This window comes from Serinus canaria, chromosome 1A (genome assembly GCF_022539315.1).
Source record: "Serinus canaria isolate serCan28SL12 chromosome 1A, serCan2020, whole genome shotgun sequence".
NCBI classification, from domain to species: domain Eukaryota; kingdom Metazoa; phylum Chordata; class Aves; order Passeriformes; family Fringillidae; genus Serinus; species Serinus canaria.
In genome coordinates, this window is record NC_066314.1 from 27,238,570 (window position 1) to 27,255,307 (window position 16,738).

At 40.8% G+C, this 16,738-nt stretch overlaps 1 protein-coding gene across 3 annotated transcripts in view; it reads left to right on the top strand.

Moving 5' to 3' along the window:
* The first annotated feature begins 3,806 nt into the window (after positions 1–3,806).
* PNPLA8 (patatin like phospholipase domain containing 8) overlaps positions 3,807–16,738 on the top strand; it is a 38,367-nt gene continuing 25,435 nt past the window's right edge. The window contains exons 1-6 of one of the 3 annotated variants that reach the window (XM_009095021.4): positions 3,807–3,969; positions 5,012–6,224; positions 7,140–7,289; positions 8,487–8,638; positions 9,377–9,471; positions 12,846–13,017. In XM_009095021.4, coding sequence (XP_009093269.1) covers positions 5,103–6,224; positions 7,140–7,289; positions 8,487–8,638; positions 9,377–9,471; positions 12,846–13,017 — 1,691 coding nt within the window. In that variant the 5' untranslated portion in view covers positions 3,807–3,969; positions 5,012–5,102. The other 2 variants (XM_018919611.3, XM_018919612.3) reach the window with 2 other exon arrangements.

The following is a 16,738-nucleotide window of genomic DNA, read 5'->3' on the forward strand; positions in this document are numbered from 1 at the left end:
ACAACTACAGTGTGGGCCACTGTCTGAATACCATATGTAGATTCACTTCTCTTATCTAAAAAGTAGGTATTTAGTCAAACACAATGAACTCATCTTTGACTACTAAGAGAGCTTATAAAATTAGTCTGTCTTTTAAATAAATTTGAGATAATTTCTTCCTAATGGCATGATTACAGTGGAAATAATAATAAATTGTTTGAGATGGTGCAAAATTTGTGTCTGGGAATACATAAATTTATCTTTTCCTGTCCAGTGTTTTTAAGTTGCGCACAAAAATTGTGTCATGGTTGTTTTGAGAAGCTGATGGATCACGCACCTCTGAACATGCCAGATCAGACAGGTCTGCTCATCCTTGGGGAGAGCAATATGGCAAGAATACATGGGTTTGTGATTGGACCAGAAATGTGAAATCCTTGAATATTTTCAAAGGTGTGAAACAACACACTAATCATTGTACATATCCCAGTGGTGAGACAAATGTCTGAGCAAGCACAGGAGAGAATTTTACAATGAGATTATGGGATAAAGTGTGACTGTTTAGGAAGGAACCATGTGGAGCTAAAAGGGATCAGTTGCCTCCTACCTCAAATACCTTATTTGCCAGTCAAAGAAAGGCAGGGTGTGCCCTGACAGGATGAAGCTTATCATGTCCAAACCTCCTTCTTACTGAAGTTGTAGGTCTTGTTTTGCCTTAGCTTTTGTTGCTGTAAGAAAGCAGGCTACTCTGGTTAAAGCCAGTTCAGACTGTGGCTTCAGATGGGTGACTGCTTCTTAAGTCATCTGATGAGATACAACTTGGTTCAGCACGCTGGCAAACACATTAGAGCCCTGGGGCTTACAGGAGAGCAAACATACCCAGGGAAGCAGCTTAAGCTGACACTGCTACACATTCTAAAAGTATCTGTACTGGGTTGCTCTCATAACAGTATTCAGGCTTTTACACGAAGTAACTCATACATCAAGAGGCAGTGAAACCTCCCTGCTTAGCTGCACCTGGCACCTAGGGCAGACCCCACTACTGTTTGAAATATTTGGTTTAAAAATGAGCTTAAGCATATATAATGAAATCCTGTGAAAAATAAAGGATTGTAGATAAATCTTGAAAACATAAGTATACCACCACTGGATAATACAACCGGATGTGTAGTAATCTACAAACAAGGCAGGCAGACCATACCAGCAGAACAGGACAGAAAGAAGCAGCTCTGGAAACATTTAATAGGGAACAGATGAGCACCTGGGTATGAACTGCCACTGTAATGTGCAAAAGGATCCTAATAATACGTGGCTTGTTAGTTATTTGTGGCCACTGAGTACTTCACCAAGGAAGTGACATGCCTTGAGTGTAAAATTGTCATTGCATTGGCCTAATGTGACAAGGTTTTGGTAGGGAAGAATGGGGAGTGGGACTACAGGGGTGGCTTCTTCAGAAACTCATCAGAAGGTGCCCCTGTGTTGGAAGCTGTCAATTCCAGCAGGCTCCAAGATGAACCTGTCACTGGCCAAAGCTGGGCCCATCAGCAATGGAAGTAGTGCTCTTGTGATAACACATTGAGAAAGGGTAAAAGCTTCTGTGCAACAGCAGATGGGAGAGAGGGGTGAGAATATGTGAGAGGAACAACTTTGAAGGCATTTGGGTCAGTGAGGAAGGAGGGGAAGGAGGTGCTTCAGGTGTTGGAGCAGAGATTCCCTGGCAGGTCTTGGCAAACCCCACACCAGAGTAGGCAAGGGCCTATGATCCCATGGGAAACCTGCACTGGAGCAGGCTCTTGGCAGGATCTGTGGCCCCATGGAGACAGGAGTCCAGGAAGGTTTGCTGTCAGGACCTGTGCCCCTGCAGGAGACTCACTCTGAACAGTCTGTCCCTGAAGGACTGACCCTATGGAAGGGACCCTTGCTGGAGCAGTTTGTGAAAACTGCAGCCCATGGGAAAGACTAACACTACAGAAACTTTGTGGAAGACTGTCTCCTCTGGGAGGGACACCATGCTGGAGCAGGGGAAGAGTTGAGAAGTCCTCCCACTGAGGAAGAAGGGGTGGCATAGTACGTGTTTGAATTGACGCAGGTCCCATTCCTCATTCCCCTGCTCTGCTGTATGGGGAGAGAACTTGGGAGTGAAGTTGAGCCTGGAAAGAAGGGAGGGGTAGGAGGAAAGTTTTAAGACCTCATTTTATTTCTCATTACCCTACTCTGATTTGATTGGAAATAAATTCAACTAATTTCTCTAAGCTAAGTCTGTTCTGCCCATAATGGTAAATGGTGAGTGAACTCTCTCTGTCCTTATCTCAATTCACAAACCCATTGTTCTATTTTCTCTCCCCTGACCAGGTGAGGAAGGGAGTGACAGAGTGACTTTGGTAGGCACCTGGTATCCAGATAAGAGATGTCTTGCTCTGGGAGATGTGGAGAATTTAATCTGTGCAATTTAAAAAAATACATTATAAAAATTACAATATGCAAGAAGTATAAATTTTCCTTTGAGGAATAAAATGCAAGGCAAGAATATTAATTTAGTTCTTTATTTGTGAGGAAAAACAGAAGCAGACAACTGGGATCTGAAACTGTAAGTGTGGCACGACCCTCTTAACCCTGATGGTAAGGCCTCCATTGTTCTACCTGAGCACACAGTGCATCCATCCTCTCTTACTGTTACCACCTGAAGTTTTGACAACTTCATTGAAACTGTGTTTCAAGGCAGGCCATGCAGGCAGGAATCTCAGGGCCTGCTGCTGCTCTGCAGCCTGGCAGAGGAAGACCAAGGTGCCCCCAAACCCTGTCCAACCCATGAAAACACGTCTGCCATCGTTCCCTAACCATACAGGAGATAGGGGAGAGCATATTCCCAAGGCATTGCACTGAGGAGCTACAAAGGCTGAGTAGGGACAATTCTCTTCCCAGCCCCTTGCTCCCAGTTACTCCACAGGGTGCAGCATCAAGAGCCCAGCGCTGGCAGCAGCGTGGGGCACAACCTGCAGCACGGGGCACAACCTGCTCTGCTGTGCCCGGCCTGAAAGGCAGACATGTGCTGGGCTGCACCAAAAACAGCGCGGGCAGCAGCACGAAGGGAGGGGATTCTGCCCCTCTACTCAGCTTTGGTGAGACCCCACCTGCATCCAGCTCTAGAGTCCTCAGCATTAGAAGGACATGGACCTCTTGGAGCAAACCCAGAGGAGGGCCATGGAGCTGCAAAGGGAACCGGAGCACCTCCCTAAAAGGACAGGCTGAGAAAGCGAGGGCTGCTTTCTGCTTCTGGGGGGACCTCAAGTACCTGAAAGGTACCGACACAGAACGCAGAGAGGACAGAAACTATAGCGACAGGACAAGCGAGTAATGAGCACAAATTGAAAGATGGGAAATTTAGGTGAGATATTAGGAAGAAATTCTTCACTGTGAGGGTGGAAAAGCCCAAGAACAAGTTGCTGGCCCACGGATGTGGATGCCCTGGCTCTGGCAGGGCCCAAAGCGAGGCTGGATGGCGCTTTGAGCGGTCCGGTCCGGTGGGCGGGAGGTTGGGCCCGCATAATCCTCCCCGTCCGTTCCAGTCCCCGCCCAAGGCAGCCCCGTGAGCGCCCACCGGCGGCGCCGCCCCGCCCTCCCGCGTGCCGCGCCGCACGTCGCCGTCCGCCCCGGCGCGCGCGCAGGCACAGCAGCCCCGCCCCGCCCCTGACCTCGCGCTGCCCGGCCCCGCCCCGCCCCGCGAGCCGTCTCGCGTCACCCCCCTCAGCTCCCCCTCCTCTCCCCCCGCCCGGCGGCGGCCCGTGGGGCGCTGGCGCGCGCCCCAGCTGTTTCCGGCGCGCGGGGCGGGCGCAGGCGCAGTGCCGCGGCCGCGCGCCGCGGGTGTTGTCGTGCCGGGTGCTGCCGCCTCCCGCCCGCTCCGCCGGGGCGGCACCGCTCGCGAGGGCGCGGCCCCTGCCTGTCGTTAGGCGGCGGCCTGGGCAGAGGGGGGAGGCGGGAGCCACTGTCCAGCAGGTACCGCCTCCAGGACGGATCGCGTCGTCACGGGGTCGGGCCGCATCTCCACCGGGTCGTGGAGCAATATGAGGACGGGGGGGAACACGATGAGCGCGTGCCGGGCACGCGGGACTCGCTCGCATAACGGGAGGTGGGCCGGGGACAGCGGGGCCTGGACTCGGTGCTTGTTTACGCCGCCATTCTCGGCAGCGTTTCGGGGAAATGGCGCAAGGCAGGAACAGCGGCCGCGCCTGCCCCCGGGACAGGAGGCGCCTCCGTGCGTATATAGCCTGGGCCGGCCTGGGGCCCGCAGCTCGGCTGCGGGGCGGTCACCCGGCGGGACAGGCACAACGTAGGCAGAGGAGGCTGTAAGTAACGATGGCCCTCCCGGCGGGGTTTCTCCTCTGCTGTCACTGTGAAGTCGGCCTGCTCAGGAGTTGGCTTTCATGCCTGTCTGGCAGGCCTTCTCGGCACTTGTCGCGGGCGCTGGAGAAGCCTGGAATTGCTTTTTCGGCAAATAATGGATTTGCTCCTGCGATATCAGCACAACTCCGGTGTGCTGTGTAAAACGGTGCTCCACCAGTTGTACCTTTCTTTGCAGAGTAGGGATTGTATCCTACCCTTGGCTCGTAGGATGGGCACCTTCTGTTGAACTTTGATCAATACTTGGTGTCACTTCTCCCTTGTGAGGAATTCTGCTACGGGGTGGCAATATGATGACATTTGAAACGTTGTGTCTGTACAAGATAATTTGCTGAAGAAACAGCAATCAATTTTCAATATGTCATTAAGTACTTTTGAGAAGTGGCACATATTGCTCAAGATGAGCTTAAGCTGTCCTTCGGGGAGTAGCATGTTGAAATGTTAGGGTGAGCTACCTACCAAATGTCCTGAGCAGTGGATTTTCCCATGAGATTATTTGATTTGATTTGAATGTTTATCTGTCCTTACCAAAAGGATGCACAAGATTCATCTGTTTTAAACAACTCAGTGAGTTTAGTTTAACTTCTTTCTGGTTTGGGGTTTCCATTTAATTTTGTTTTGTTTTTTTCTTTTTCAGGTAACACTACATTACGGGACTTACTTATTGACATATATTTTTTGGAATGAAATAGAAAGCAACATAGAAAAGGTGCAATTATTTATAAGTTATGACAGTTCATTTATCCTTGGATGCATATTTATTCTTTTTGATTAACCCAAAAAATCTTTGGTGGAAGCAGAGAAACAAATACCTGTGTTTCTGTAGACCTAAATCCTGCTGGAGGCTAAATCATGCTGTACACCTGAGAGTCTTTCATACAAGTCAGCCTTGGTGTAAGTGGGCCAGAAGCAGAACATTTTGGTATAACAAGTACATTTGTAGCCATGAGTTTTTATACTACAGAGTTTCCAAACTATTAACTTCTTCTTCTAAAGGACTTACAAGGGTGAGCATTCGCATGTCACGAATTAAGAATACTATAGAATCTGTTTCGAAGGCAGTGTCTGGCACTCACAGTGAGCTGGTGTCACGGATAGCTCGATTAAAGTCCCACTCGGGTATTTCGGGTAAAGCAAATAAAAGTAGTGCAGATGCAAATAAGATCAGCACAAATCTAGAAAATGATAAGCAAGTTACAGATGTCAGAACTCAGGACGATTGCAACAGAGGCCCAGCTGCAAAGAAATCCACTTGTGCAAGCGAAAACTTGGAACCTGTGTTAGTAAGTTCAAACGGCACTTGTCAAGATACTCCAGAAGTTTCAGCATCTACTAAAAACCACCTTTTTCATGTAAGCTACTTTTCTACAAATTTTGGAGAGACTTACAACTTCGTAGCTGATCATATCAACTCTTACTTTAATAATTCTGTTATGGAACAAGGAAGAAAAAGGAATGCATTATTACAGGACTCTGAAAGTGAAGAGAGGAATAAGCTTGGTTCATCAGCAAATACTGTAACAAGCGAAGAAAAGAGAGAGAATTCAGCAGGTACTTTAGCTCCTGAAGCAGAGATCTTGGGTGCTGAAAAGACAAATACTGCTCTCCCAGTGTCCACTAAAAAAAGTATTGCAGACTTTCTTTCATATCCCAGTAACAGTGTACAAGCTTTTGTGGACAGCTATATTGGTGGGTTGGTTCCAAAGTTAAGATCTGATACAAAAGTTGTTTCACCAGAAAAGAGTAAACAGGAGGAACAAGAAGTGTCTGAGAAGAGTGATGAGGACAAAGTAAAAGAGGCCAAAACTGCAGAAGAGAGGGAGAAGCATCTGTCTCTTCAGAGAGAAAAGGCAAGTCTTTGTTTAGTGTTAATTTATGTATTATTTCTATGTATATTTTTACAAGTGTATATATATGCTACACTAGTGTATATACCTATATTTAAGCATAGATACACATTTACTTATGTAAATAAGTATATACCTGTGTATATACTTACATACATATGTACACATAGTTTTACTTTATGTATAAGTATTTGTACTTCCATATAAGTAGTGTGGTGTTCCTGCCCTCAGCAGGGAAGTTGGAATTAGATGATCTTTAAAGCCTCTTCCAACCCAGACTGTTCTCTGATTCAATCTGTGCACTTTGATAAATAAGTACAAATATAAAATTATATAGATTTTATCTATATGTATGCATACTATATGTAAACTTACAAATATATATATTATGTACATAAAGGTAGGTATAGATACATCTGTATTTAATGTTTTATGCAGGTATAGATCTGTTTGTGCAAGTTTATGTATGAAGAGTGTCTATGTATTTATATACATACACACACACACACACCCCCCACTGTGCATGTGTGCTGTAGGTAGATATATTTAGTTCATGTTTGCATAGAGTCCATAATTACAGACAGATCTAGTTGTGGTAATTTTTGTGGATACAGTAATTTTATCGTTTATGGTTTGTTAATGGTTTAAATACCAGAGAGTTGCCCTGAAAGTTCATCTGAATACATATTGGTTTAGTGTATGCTTGCTGTAAACTTGATTTCGTTTTCTACTAAATAAAGAATCAAAAGGTTTTTGTTGACAATTTAAGCAGTGCTTACTTGGAACCTGTAGGAGATTTCTAGTACAGCATGCTGTTCATTGCTTCTGAGAAATCTTAAAATAACACATTGAAATTAGTCTTGACAAATTTTACACATTTCTCAGAGTAGTTCTATGTTGTCTGTTTGTCTTCTTTAGATCATTGCAAGAGTGAGTATTGATAACAGGACTCGAGCTTTAGTTCAAGCCCTGCGGAGATCGGCTAATCTAAAAGTCTGCGTCAACAGGGTTGAAGAACTGACCTGTCATCTTCTAGAATTTCCGGAGAGCAGAGGAGTTGCAATTAAGGTGCAAATAGTTTTTATGCTTACATAAAAATCAATCTGACAAATGATTGATACAGAACAACATAAAACCTCCTTCTGTGCTTTTTTGGACTAGTCATATTTCCTGTTTGCAAGGATTGTAGTTTGAGTGTCTCTTTTTATAACTTTTTAGCTGGTCGAGCAGATTCATATGCAAGCTACTGTGAGTTTAGCTAAAGGCTCTTAAGATTGCAATGTTTAATTTAGAAGCATACGGCATGGTCATGTGGATAGGTAGTATAGCTTTTTCCAGTGGTAGATAAAGGTCGTACACTGTGTCCCCTGTGGCAGTTGACTAAATGGGAATGTGCTGTACAGTTGATCTGTAAATGCACAGTACTTTCTATGCTTGTTTACATGCTTTCTCCCAAGAGAGGTGGCAAGAGAACCGTCAAATAAGTTAATGCAATCTAGTCCTACTTGTTTTCTTCCCTGCATTGAGAGGGCGGGATGTGGGTGGTAGACTATTCTAGAAGTACTAGCTAAATCACAGCATTTATCAACTTTGTGCCTATTTCCACAAGATATGACAAACCTGTGACACAGATTGTAGAATTTCTGGAAGAAGTAGCCTTTGGGAATGCAGTGCAGGCCACATGAATCATCTGGGCAGGGTACAGGTCAGGCATTCACATAAATATATGTGAATTACTTTATTATGAAAGAGTGTATTCATTACTCCCGTTTTGATTGTAATGCTGTGTATCTTTATGGTAATGTCCATTTAAAAAATACTCTGTGTTGGAAAGCATTTTAAATTTTGTTTTGGTATTAGTGTACTTAGAAGGCATTTCTTGTTTTGAAGCAGTGCAGTACTTACTAAGCAAATCTACCTGGTGTGCCTCATACTCAAGTCTGCGCTTGGCTGATGTGATACTAAGTCATTAAAATGAAACTGGTAAATGTAGCTTTCCTAGCTATTAAAAATATTTACATATAGTCTTGATTGTTTAATTCTGATATGTAGTTACTATAGCATTGAGGTATGTACAGCACAATATTGACATCCTTTCTTTCCTTTCTTAGAGAAAGATGGGTAAATACAAATTTGAAGATATTTTCTTCCAAGTTTAACTAGTATATTACTTCTGTACTTTAATGCCATGCTAGTGAATTTAAGAATGGATTATTTTGATTTAAACATAAAGTTAGAAATAAATATCCTTGTATTTATCAATAGGAAAAATTAATCTCATACCTGTTGCGACTGAGACAAATTAATGATGAAAGTCTTCAGGCTGCTGTTAGAGAAACGTTAGCTCTGATTGGCTATACAGACCCTGTGAAAGGCTGGGGAATTCGAGTCCTCACCATTGATGGAGGAGGAACAAGGTAAAACTTCTGAGGTTTTACATACTTGTAACCTTTTTCATACTGTAACTAGAGTAAAATTTCAGCCTCTGACAGATAATGCCCAAAGAGGCAATTTATGAGTTACCTTTCTGTCACAGTTGATTATCTAAGGGATGGGTATTGTTTTTCTATGCATTTCTGCTTGAATGGTGTTTGTTTTGGTGCTCATTTTGCTGTACGCTGTTATCTCACTATCCCAGCAGAGTTCACACCGCTGCATTCCAGATACTGTTTTGTGATAGAGGAACACAAATCTGATGGTTTCTAATTCATCTCTCCCATTATTATAGATACATTAAATTGAGGCCAAGCAAACCCCATACTGGAAAATACTATGCCGCAAGGCGCATTCTATAGCCTTGTTAAGACCAAAATTTAAGTGCTGTGTAGTGGGAATGCACTAGTGGGAATGCACCTAAAATCTATCCTTAGGATGATCAGAAGGTGATCATCCCCCAAGCCTTTGCTGTAAAACAATATGGCTGTAGCTGTTGAATACTAATTTGGTATGCCTGAGTATGTCATTCATACTTAGATATTCATCATTCTGTTTCAACTGTGTTCTTCTGCTCTTTTATTTCCTGAAATATTCAGGATTTTTACTGTTGCAGTTATTCAATTATAATTAGTTATAATGAAGCAAAGATGTTTGAAAAATGATTAGAGCTATGTAAGATAAGACCACCACTGTATGTGAAGGGGAATTTTGTGTTTCAGGGGTTTAGTTGCACTTCAGACTCTACGGAAACTAGAAGAGTTAACTGGAAAGCCGGTTCATCAACTTTTTGACTACATCTGCGGCGTAAGCACAGGTAATTATGAAGTCACAAGTTGGAGTTTTGCTGTCAATGTAGTAAAAGAATAAATATAGATTTTGCAGTTTAGAGTGTAAGCTGGGAAAGTACAGTCTGGAAAGCTGGAGTCTTTCTTTTTGCTTCTGAATAAGAACTTTGGACAGTTCATGACAGACCCTTGGCTTTAAACTGATTTGTCATTTTTTCAATTTGCATATAGACACAGTTATCTTAGGTGTTTATGGAGCTTTACAGACTGCTAAGATAATAGCCCTCAAGAGCTGGTGCTGAGTCAGTCATGTTTCCTTTATTAACAGCAATGTTTCATCTTTATTAATTACCTGCCAGAAGGACAGAATGTGCCTGTAGCAAGATCTTGAATGATCTAAATTAGAGGAAGTGGTCAATGCTGTGGTGCCCTCCCTTCATATTGGTCTGTACAGACTGGAGAAATAGCTTGGCAAGTTCAGTAAAGCCAGATACAAAGTCCTCTCTCTGAAGTGGGCTGACGGCCTGGAAACCAGCTTTGCAGGAAAGGACCTGGTCTTGTTTGGAACAAGTTGGATGTGAATCATCACTGTACTCTAGAGCAGAGAAAGCTGACCGCATTGGCTTGCATGGATGAGAACATACCCAACAATTGAAGTGTCTCTGTTTGGTCACAAAGGTCTTCTTATGGGCTCCTCTATAAACCCTTAATCTTTTGGGTGTGTTTTTGTACAGGGGGCATCTGGCAGAGAGTCAGGGGACTGGAGCTCATGACATGTGAAGGAGAGAGTGCAAAAGCTGGGTTTATTTGGCCTTGAGAAGGCTAAGGGTGAGCCTTTATCCTTGTTCAGCTAATGGGAGAATAAAGAGAAGATGGATCTAGAATAATTTTAAGGTGTACACGGGTAGGAGAAAAGCCAGCAGACTAGATGGAGTATGGGAAGTTATAATTAGGTATGGGATCATGTTTTTCTTGCAGGGGTGGTCAGACACTGGAAGGAGTTGCCTGTTCAGACTTTGTGATCTCTGTTCATGGAGATACTCAAAATTTGGCTGAACAAGTCCTGAGTAACCTATTTTAATTATACTTGTTGGAACAGGAGGTTGGACTAGATGATTTCTACAAGTCCCACCCTTACAGACTTATTTACACTTGTGACTCAGTCATAAGTTACTCCTCCCTAGAAAGCAGGAAACTCCAGAGCGTAAGTTTCTCCTTTAAGACAGTAATCTCCTTCAGAAATTGTTAGACCAGTAGCAGCACAAGTATGTTTTCTAACATAGGAGGTATGCTGTAGTTTACTAGCTCAGCTTCCTTTAGAAACCCACATTCTTCAATTTTTTTGTCATACTTATGTTTGATCAGAAACTATATTAAACACAGATCACCCTGGGTCGATGAAGTGTGTTTCAAGTGATTGGCTTAATAGACTCAAAATAGTGGAGGATAATGTTTTGGTCTTCTAGACAGAATTTGTTTTTAGCCACAATATAATTCCCTGCTTTACATTTTTAAGTCTTCCAAATAAATCCTTCATTAGTTAGTTTACCAGTAAGTGGTTGTTTTTTTTTTTTTGAAAGATGGTTTCCCTACAAAACACTTCTCTAGTGTTGTCTTCAATGAATAAAGGTGTTTTACCTTGGTTGGAGAGGCCTTGTGTTCTTAATTTACTCCCACTACTGTCACTAGAACTAACTTGGTTTTTAATTCTTCAAATTTTGTGATTTATGACTGCTGCTAAGTACTTAGCATATTCTTTAAAATTTTGGTCACACAATTAAGCTTTTGTCTGCAGTTGTCCAGTTTCAATAATAAATGGAAAGACATGCCTGGGTGAGGCTGTGCATGTTTGCCAGCACTGCTGGCAGTTCTGTTTGTATTGACAGTACATATGCCAATAGTCTTGCAGTTGAATGAATTATGCTTTGCAAGAGTGATGGATTAAATGATAGGAAACATGCCTCTTGTGCACTGCACTTCTCTTTTCTGCTGCAGTTTTTGTATTTCTTACTAGTGTTCAGCTCTTTTGCCTTTGAAGTTTGGAAATGCCCTTGCTGTGAATTCAGCGTCACTGTCTTTGTAGTTATCTTCCCCATGCTTCTCTTCATTGGGGGGTCAGAGGGTGTAAATGCAGGCAGTCACAGAGAAAGATCATTGCAGTGATGCTGAAATAGGCTCTGCATACTTTGAATCTGCTCACCAAAATAGCAAATGTATGATATTGTAGAACTGGTGCTGGAGAGTTTAGAGGATGAGAATGTGGCAGAGGATTTGCATGACTCAGGAAAACAGTGTTTCTCTGCTGCTAGGTGTTAAGTCTGCATTGAATACAGGCATCTGGTGACTTGGCAATTAAGATAGTTTCTCTTGATGAAACTTTGTGTCAAGTATGTTGAGATTTTGTGTCAAGTAGGCCTAGGTTGCCTTAAGCATGTGTGCTGCCTTTTAAGAAACTGAGACCATCAATCCACTCAGCTCAGCTATCGCAGTTGGTGGATGCTGTGAGACTGAAAGAGGCCTTCGAAGTCATGGTTTTTTTAAAGCTGTCTGTAACTTCCTGAAGTAGTTTTTTTCTGCGCATGCATTGTATTTTTACTCTATTTCAAAAATTGGCACCTTTTAAAATTAACTTTATTCAAGCCTATGGCATTTATTTCCAGATTGAAAAAAATCATGTGTCCTAATTATTTCTAATGTTTAATTGCATCTTCTCACAGTAAGCCACAATTACATTTAAAGGTTTTGTGTGTCCCTTTTGATTTAATGTATCTGAGAATTGTAGTAATGCATTAATTGTATTTTTCCATAGTCCCTTTAATGGTATTTAGCAGCAATGCTTTTTGCATGCTGTTATTTTGTTCCTGCAAGGGTGGGTCATAATTTTTGCTAGGGACACACTAGGTGGCAGCATGTATGAAACTAATTACAAATGGTTGCAACCAAATGTAATCCAAATTACTTGAATCTCTTTTATTTTGGCAGAATTTTCCTAGAATGTTTTCCTATTGACTTATGAGTTTGCATGGTAGCAAATAATGTTCCAATAAATTTTTAGTACCACAGCATATATTTCTCTTTCTCATTTCTCTTTCCAAGTAAAGTAGTGGATTTCATTTGCTTTCTGCCATATGCTTGTTGTAATCTGCAAAATGAAATAATACAATGTTTTAACTTCTCATATTTCTGTTTTTGGAAATAGACTTTTTCTGTATTGTGTACATTCTTTTAAAATATGGTTTGTGATCTCTGAGCAGGAATTTAGTGAAATAAATGACAGTTGGTCTTGCTGTTTCAAGACAGATATTCTGTTAACCTATGAACTACATTAACTGGTAATCCATCTTTGTAATCTTCCTCCAGGATACGTTTTTGTAATATTGCAAAATATTTGGTTTTTTTTCAGGAGCTATATTAGCTTTTATGTTGGGTTTGTTCCATATCCCCCTGGATGAGTGTGAAGAACTGTACCATAAGTTAGGATCAGATGTTTTTAAGCAGAATGTCATTGTTGGAACAGTCAAAATGGGCTGGAACCACGCCTTTTATGACAGTGATATATGGGAAAAAATGCTCAAGTAAGTAAAAGATAATCAGATGAAAAATAAGTAGTGCAATGACTGAATGCATTTGGTTTTGTTATTGCTTCACTCGTGTGCAGATTCTTAAAACAAATAGAATGTACTAACATGTACTCTCATTCTTTTGAAATAGCTGTTTTCATATTTACCAAGATGCTGGAAGCTTTTAATGTAATGATTTATGTTTCTGGGGAATAAAGTAAGCCTTACTGCACTGATTTCTGATTATATTCCTGTATGCTCGCCAGCTCTGCTAGAGCTCTGACTCGTTACAGATTTGCTACAGATTTTACTAACCACCTGCTGTGTCCTTTTTAGTAAAGGAGATTGGTAAGAAAAGAAATAATGTGCTGTTGTAGGGATTTTTAATGTTTGCTGCTATTTTGGAGTGCTTTGTCCTTTGCCTCTTTCTTTGAAAGGGAAATGAGCTGTATGGGTTGCCGTGAAAAATTATCTGCAGTGTCAGTTGCCTGTGCAGTGTATTCACTTGCATTGATGGCTATTCAGGAAAAGCCACTAGAAAGAATTATTATATTACAGGTTTTATTTCTTAGTTTTATTAGTCTGCATTTGTATTGATAGTTCAATTGTTTATAATTTTTAGCAAATGAATGTTATAGGTTCCCAACCAGCATAAGCTGACCCTGCCACTGAAAGAACTGAACAATCTTTTCAGAGAGACCATATGAAATGGTAAAAGGTTCCTTCTGATAAGTAATAACAAGTTCCTTTGAGAATGTGATTACTGTGTTTTATGGGATTAAAAGTGTTTTTGTGACATTATAGTGGGAATACCAGTAATGTCTGAATTTTAAGCATTTTACTTCTTTCATGAAGTGGAGAGAGAAGCTTCTAAGCACTTCTTCTCTGTGCTCTTGCATATTTTTAGAAATAAATACGTTTATCAAATTAATATCATTAGCTTTTCTTCTTAGGTATCTAAAGGCCTTTTTTTAGAAATCAGATTTTACTCTGTCTTCTCTCATTTCATTCCCCACCCAGTTAAATGAAGTCTTGTGAAAATCACAGTAACCTAATGTGAAAGTATTTTACATGGCTTTAATTAAAATACTATTGTTTTTCTGCATAAATGTGCATGTAGCACATGAGGGAAGTAAAGAACTCTACTCCTGTGCAATAGACAAAAGCAGGCAATTAATATATTATCCATAGAGTAAAGTAAAAATTAAATGTGCTGATCTAAAATTGCTTCTTGGTTACCTGCAATGTTGAAGGGAGATGCTATGCCTGCACAGCATTTTGTTGAAGGGTTTCCTAAAGGCTTCCCTGTGGTGGTGTGGGGGTGTGGAGCTGAGAAAGGAATTGTAAGGTTATGTAGTATCTCTTTACAGCAGTACTGAAGGTCAGGTCTAACATTGTTATTGCATGGGGAAACTGCTGTGTGCTTTGTTTTGAATTTAAAAGCATCACTTGTGCTGTGTGTGGTTTTGTAGTTTAAATGGTAACTTGTCTGCCTTGATTGAAATAGAGTCAATCCATTGACAGTGTACAGACATGTAATGCACGTTTAGTCCTACCGCAATATCAGTGGTGGTATTTTCTGTCAGAAGGTATTCTTGCTGAAAATAGTTAAGTTGATGTTTCATTGGTCTAATGTTCCATGCATTCATGGGGTATTTTATAAATTGCATTTCAGAAAATGACAACTAATTTTGGTTAACTGGTGTTTCATTCAGAGTACTTTAGGAAATTACTTTAATATGTTTTATGTATGTCTGTTTTAACTCCTCTGATGTATTTCTTGAGTAGCAATTTGAGGACTAGTTTTAATGATTTACGTTATGCAGAAGATTGTACTTACAATGTATCAGTATATGTAATAATGTATTTAATTGCATTTGTAAGAACCTGGCTTTTAGTTCCAACTTCTCTGTTTTCTTTTGACTGTTGTTGACATAAACAATTTTCTTCTTGAATGCTGTCTTAAGAAACTACTGGAGAAATTTGATGAGCAGCTAGGGGTTTTCACAAGCTAGCTAAAATCTCATGTTGGGAATTTATAGTCTTGAGAAGCAATCAGTCACTCTGTGAAGTGTAGGATAAAAATTACGTGTTCTCTTTTGGTAGGAAAATGGATAATGCATGTGTTTGGGAATACAAAACAAAGTATTTGTTTTGCAGAGTGAAATATAAATTGACACTGCTCTCTAGTCACTAGATGGGTAACACATTCCATCCCAGCACAGGGTATAACAGTCTCTTGTGTAGGTTCGGCAAAGATGTTATAGTTTTCTGGTACTACTGGTGCTGTTGGAAGAGGGTGAAAGTTACAGTTTTGCCTTTTGCTTTGGGTGCTCTTTCTCCATTTTTTTGCATTACTGCTGTAGCCCTTTAGAATGTTTCTTCCAGCATATGGTTGACAATATGTTCTTCATAGCATTATTGAAATAAGTGTTGCAATATTACTGACTTGAAGCAATGAAAGAGCAATGTTTGTGAAAGAGACTCGTTGTTTAAGTAGGTCATGTCTAGAGGACATAGGTCACAGACAGACACAAACAAAGTAGATAAATGGAAAAATAGGATGGCATAATAACCGATGAGTGGAAAAATGTAAAATGCTTACAGGATTTAAAATAACTTTAATATCAAAAGTGATTTCGTTGTCACAGACAGTTTAATGAAACATCTGTATGCTTGTGGTCAGACAAAATGATTCAGTGTGTGACAGCTGGGATTGAAAATACATTAAATACTATAATGTCATTATATTAATTTACAATACAGTTTCAATTAAAATATTATTTACAGTCCTGGTTTCCCCATTTTACAGAATATTTCTGTTGCAAGATTGGGGAAAAAGTAACCAGTGGCCTAAAGACAGTGCACATTAAGAGTCTTTATCATTAACAAAAGCAAATTAATTAAAGTGGTAATTTGAGATAGTGAGGCATTGTGAGAATTACCAGTTTCTTCTTTTCTTTGGTAACAGGGGACTATTCAATAAAATTAGAAGGCGCTTTTTTTTAACACAATGTGTGAATAAACTGTGGAATTCTGCTGTGACTTCATAAAAGAAAATTAAACAGTGAGACAAATACATTTATTTAATATAGTATTACAGTATTAATGGTAGCATCAGAACTAAACTAAATGTGGAGGTGGTACTAAACTTTTCTCCTTAGACTGTAATGTCTGAAGTTGCAGAGTAGTTGAAAGGATTTCTCGTACCTACTCTGGAGTATCAGTTTCTGGCCTTCATAAAAAACAGGATGTGATGAGATAGTTATTCAGTTCGATGGTTCCTATAATTAAGCAGAGGATATTGCTTATGCATTTTTTTCATCTTTGCATTCGGGGTTTGGGAAAAATACCTAATACAGACATTGCAGAAATAGATGAAAGTGATGCAAATCAGTAGATGGCTTTGATATCTCACCTCTGTCAGTCCCATTTCTTTTATTCCTACTTCATGGTTCTGTGTGCCTTCATCTCCTTCTGTAAACAGTTAATGAGTGCAGATGTCACTCTTCCCCTTCTGGCTGGTGATTCTGAGACTAGAATCAAAGCAAAAACAAAACTGTGCTACAGGTACAAGAATTGTGTCAGCAGGAGTCTTCCATTGTAGGACTGGAACCTGTCTCCCTTCCTTCCTCCCTGTCAAGGACATGTCTGTACCCATCCTTCAAGCACAAATATCCACTAGAAGAGCAGCAAATTGTCCTAATTGCACATACAATCTACTGTCTGTATGGAG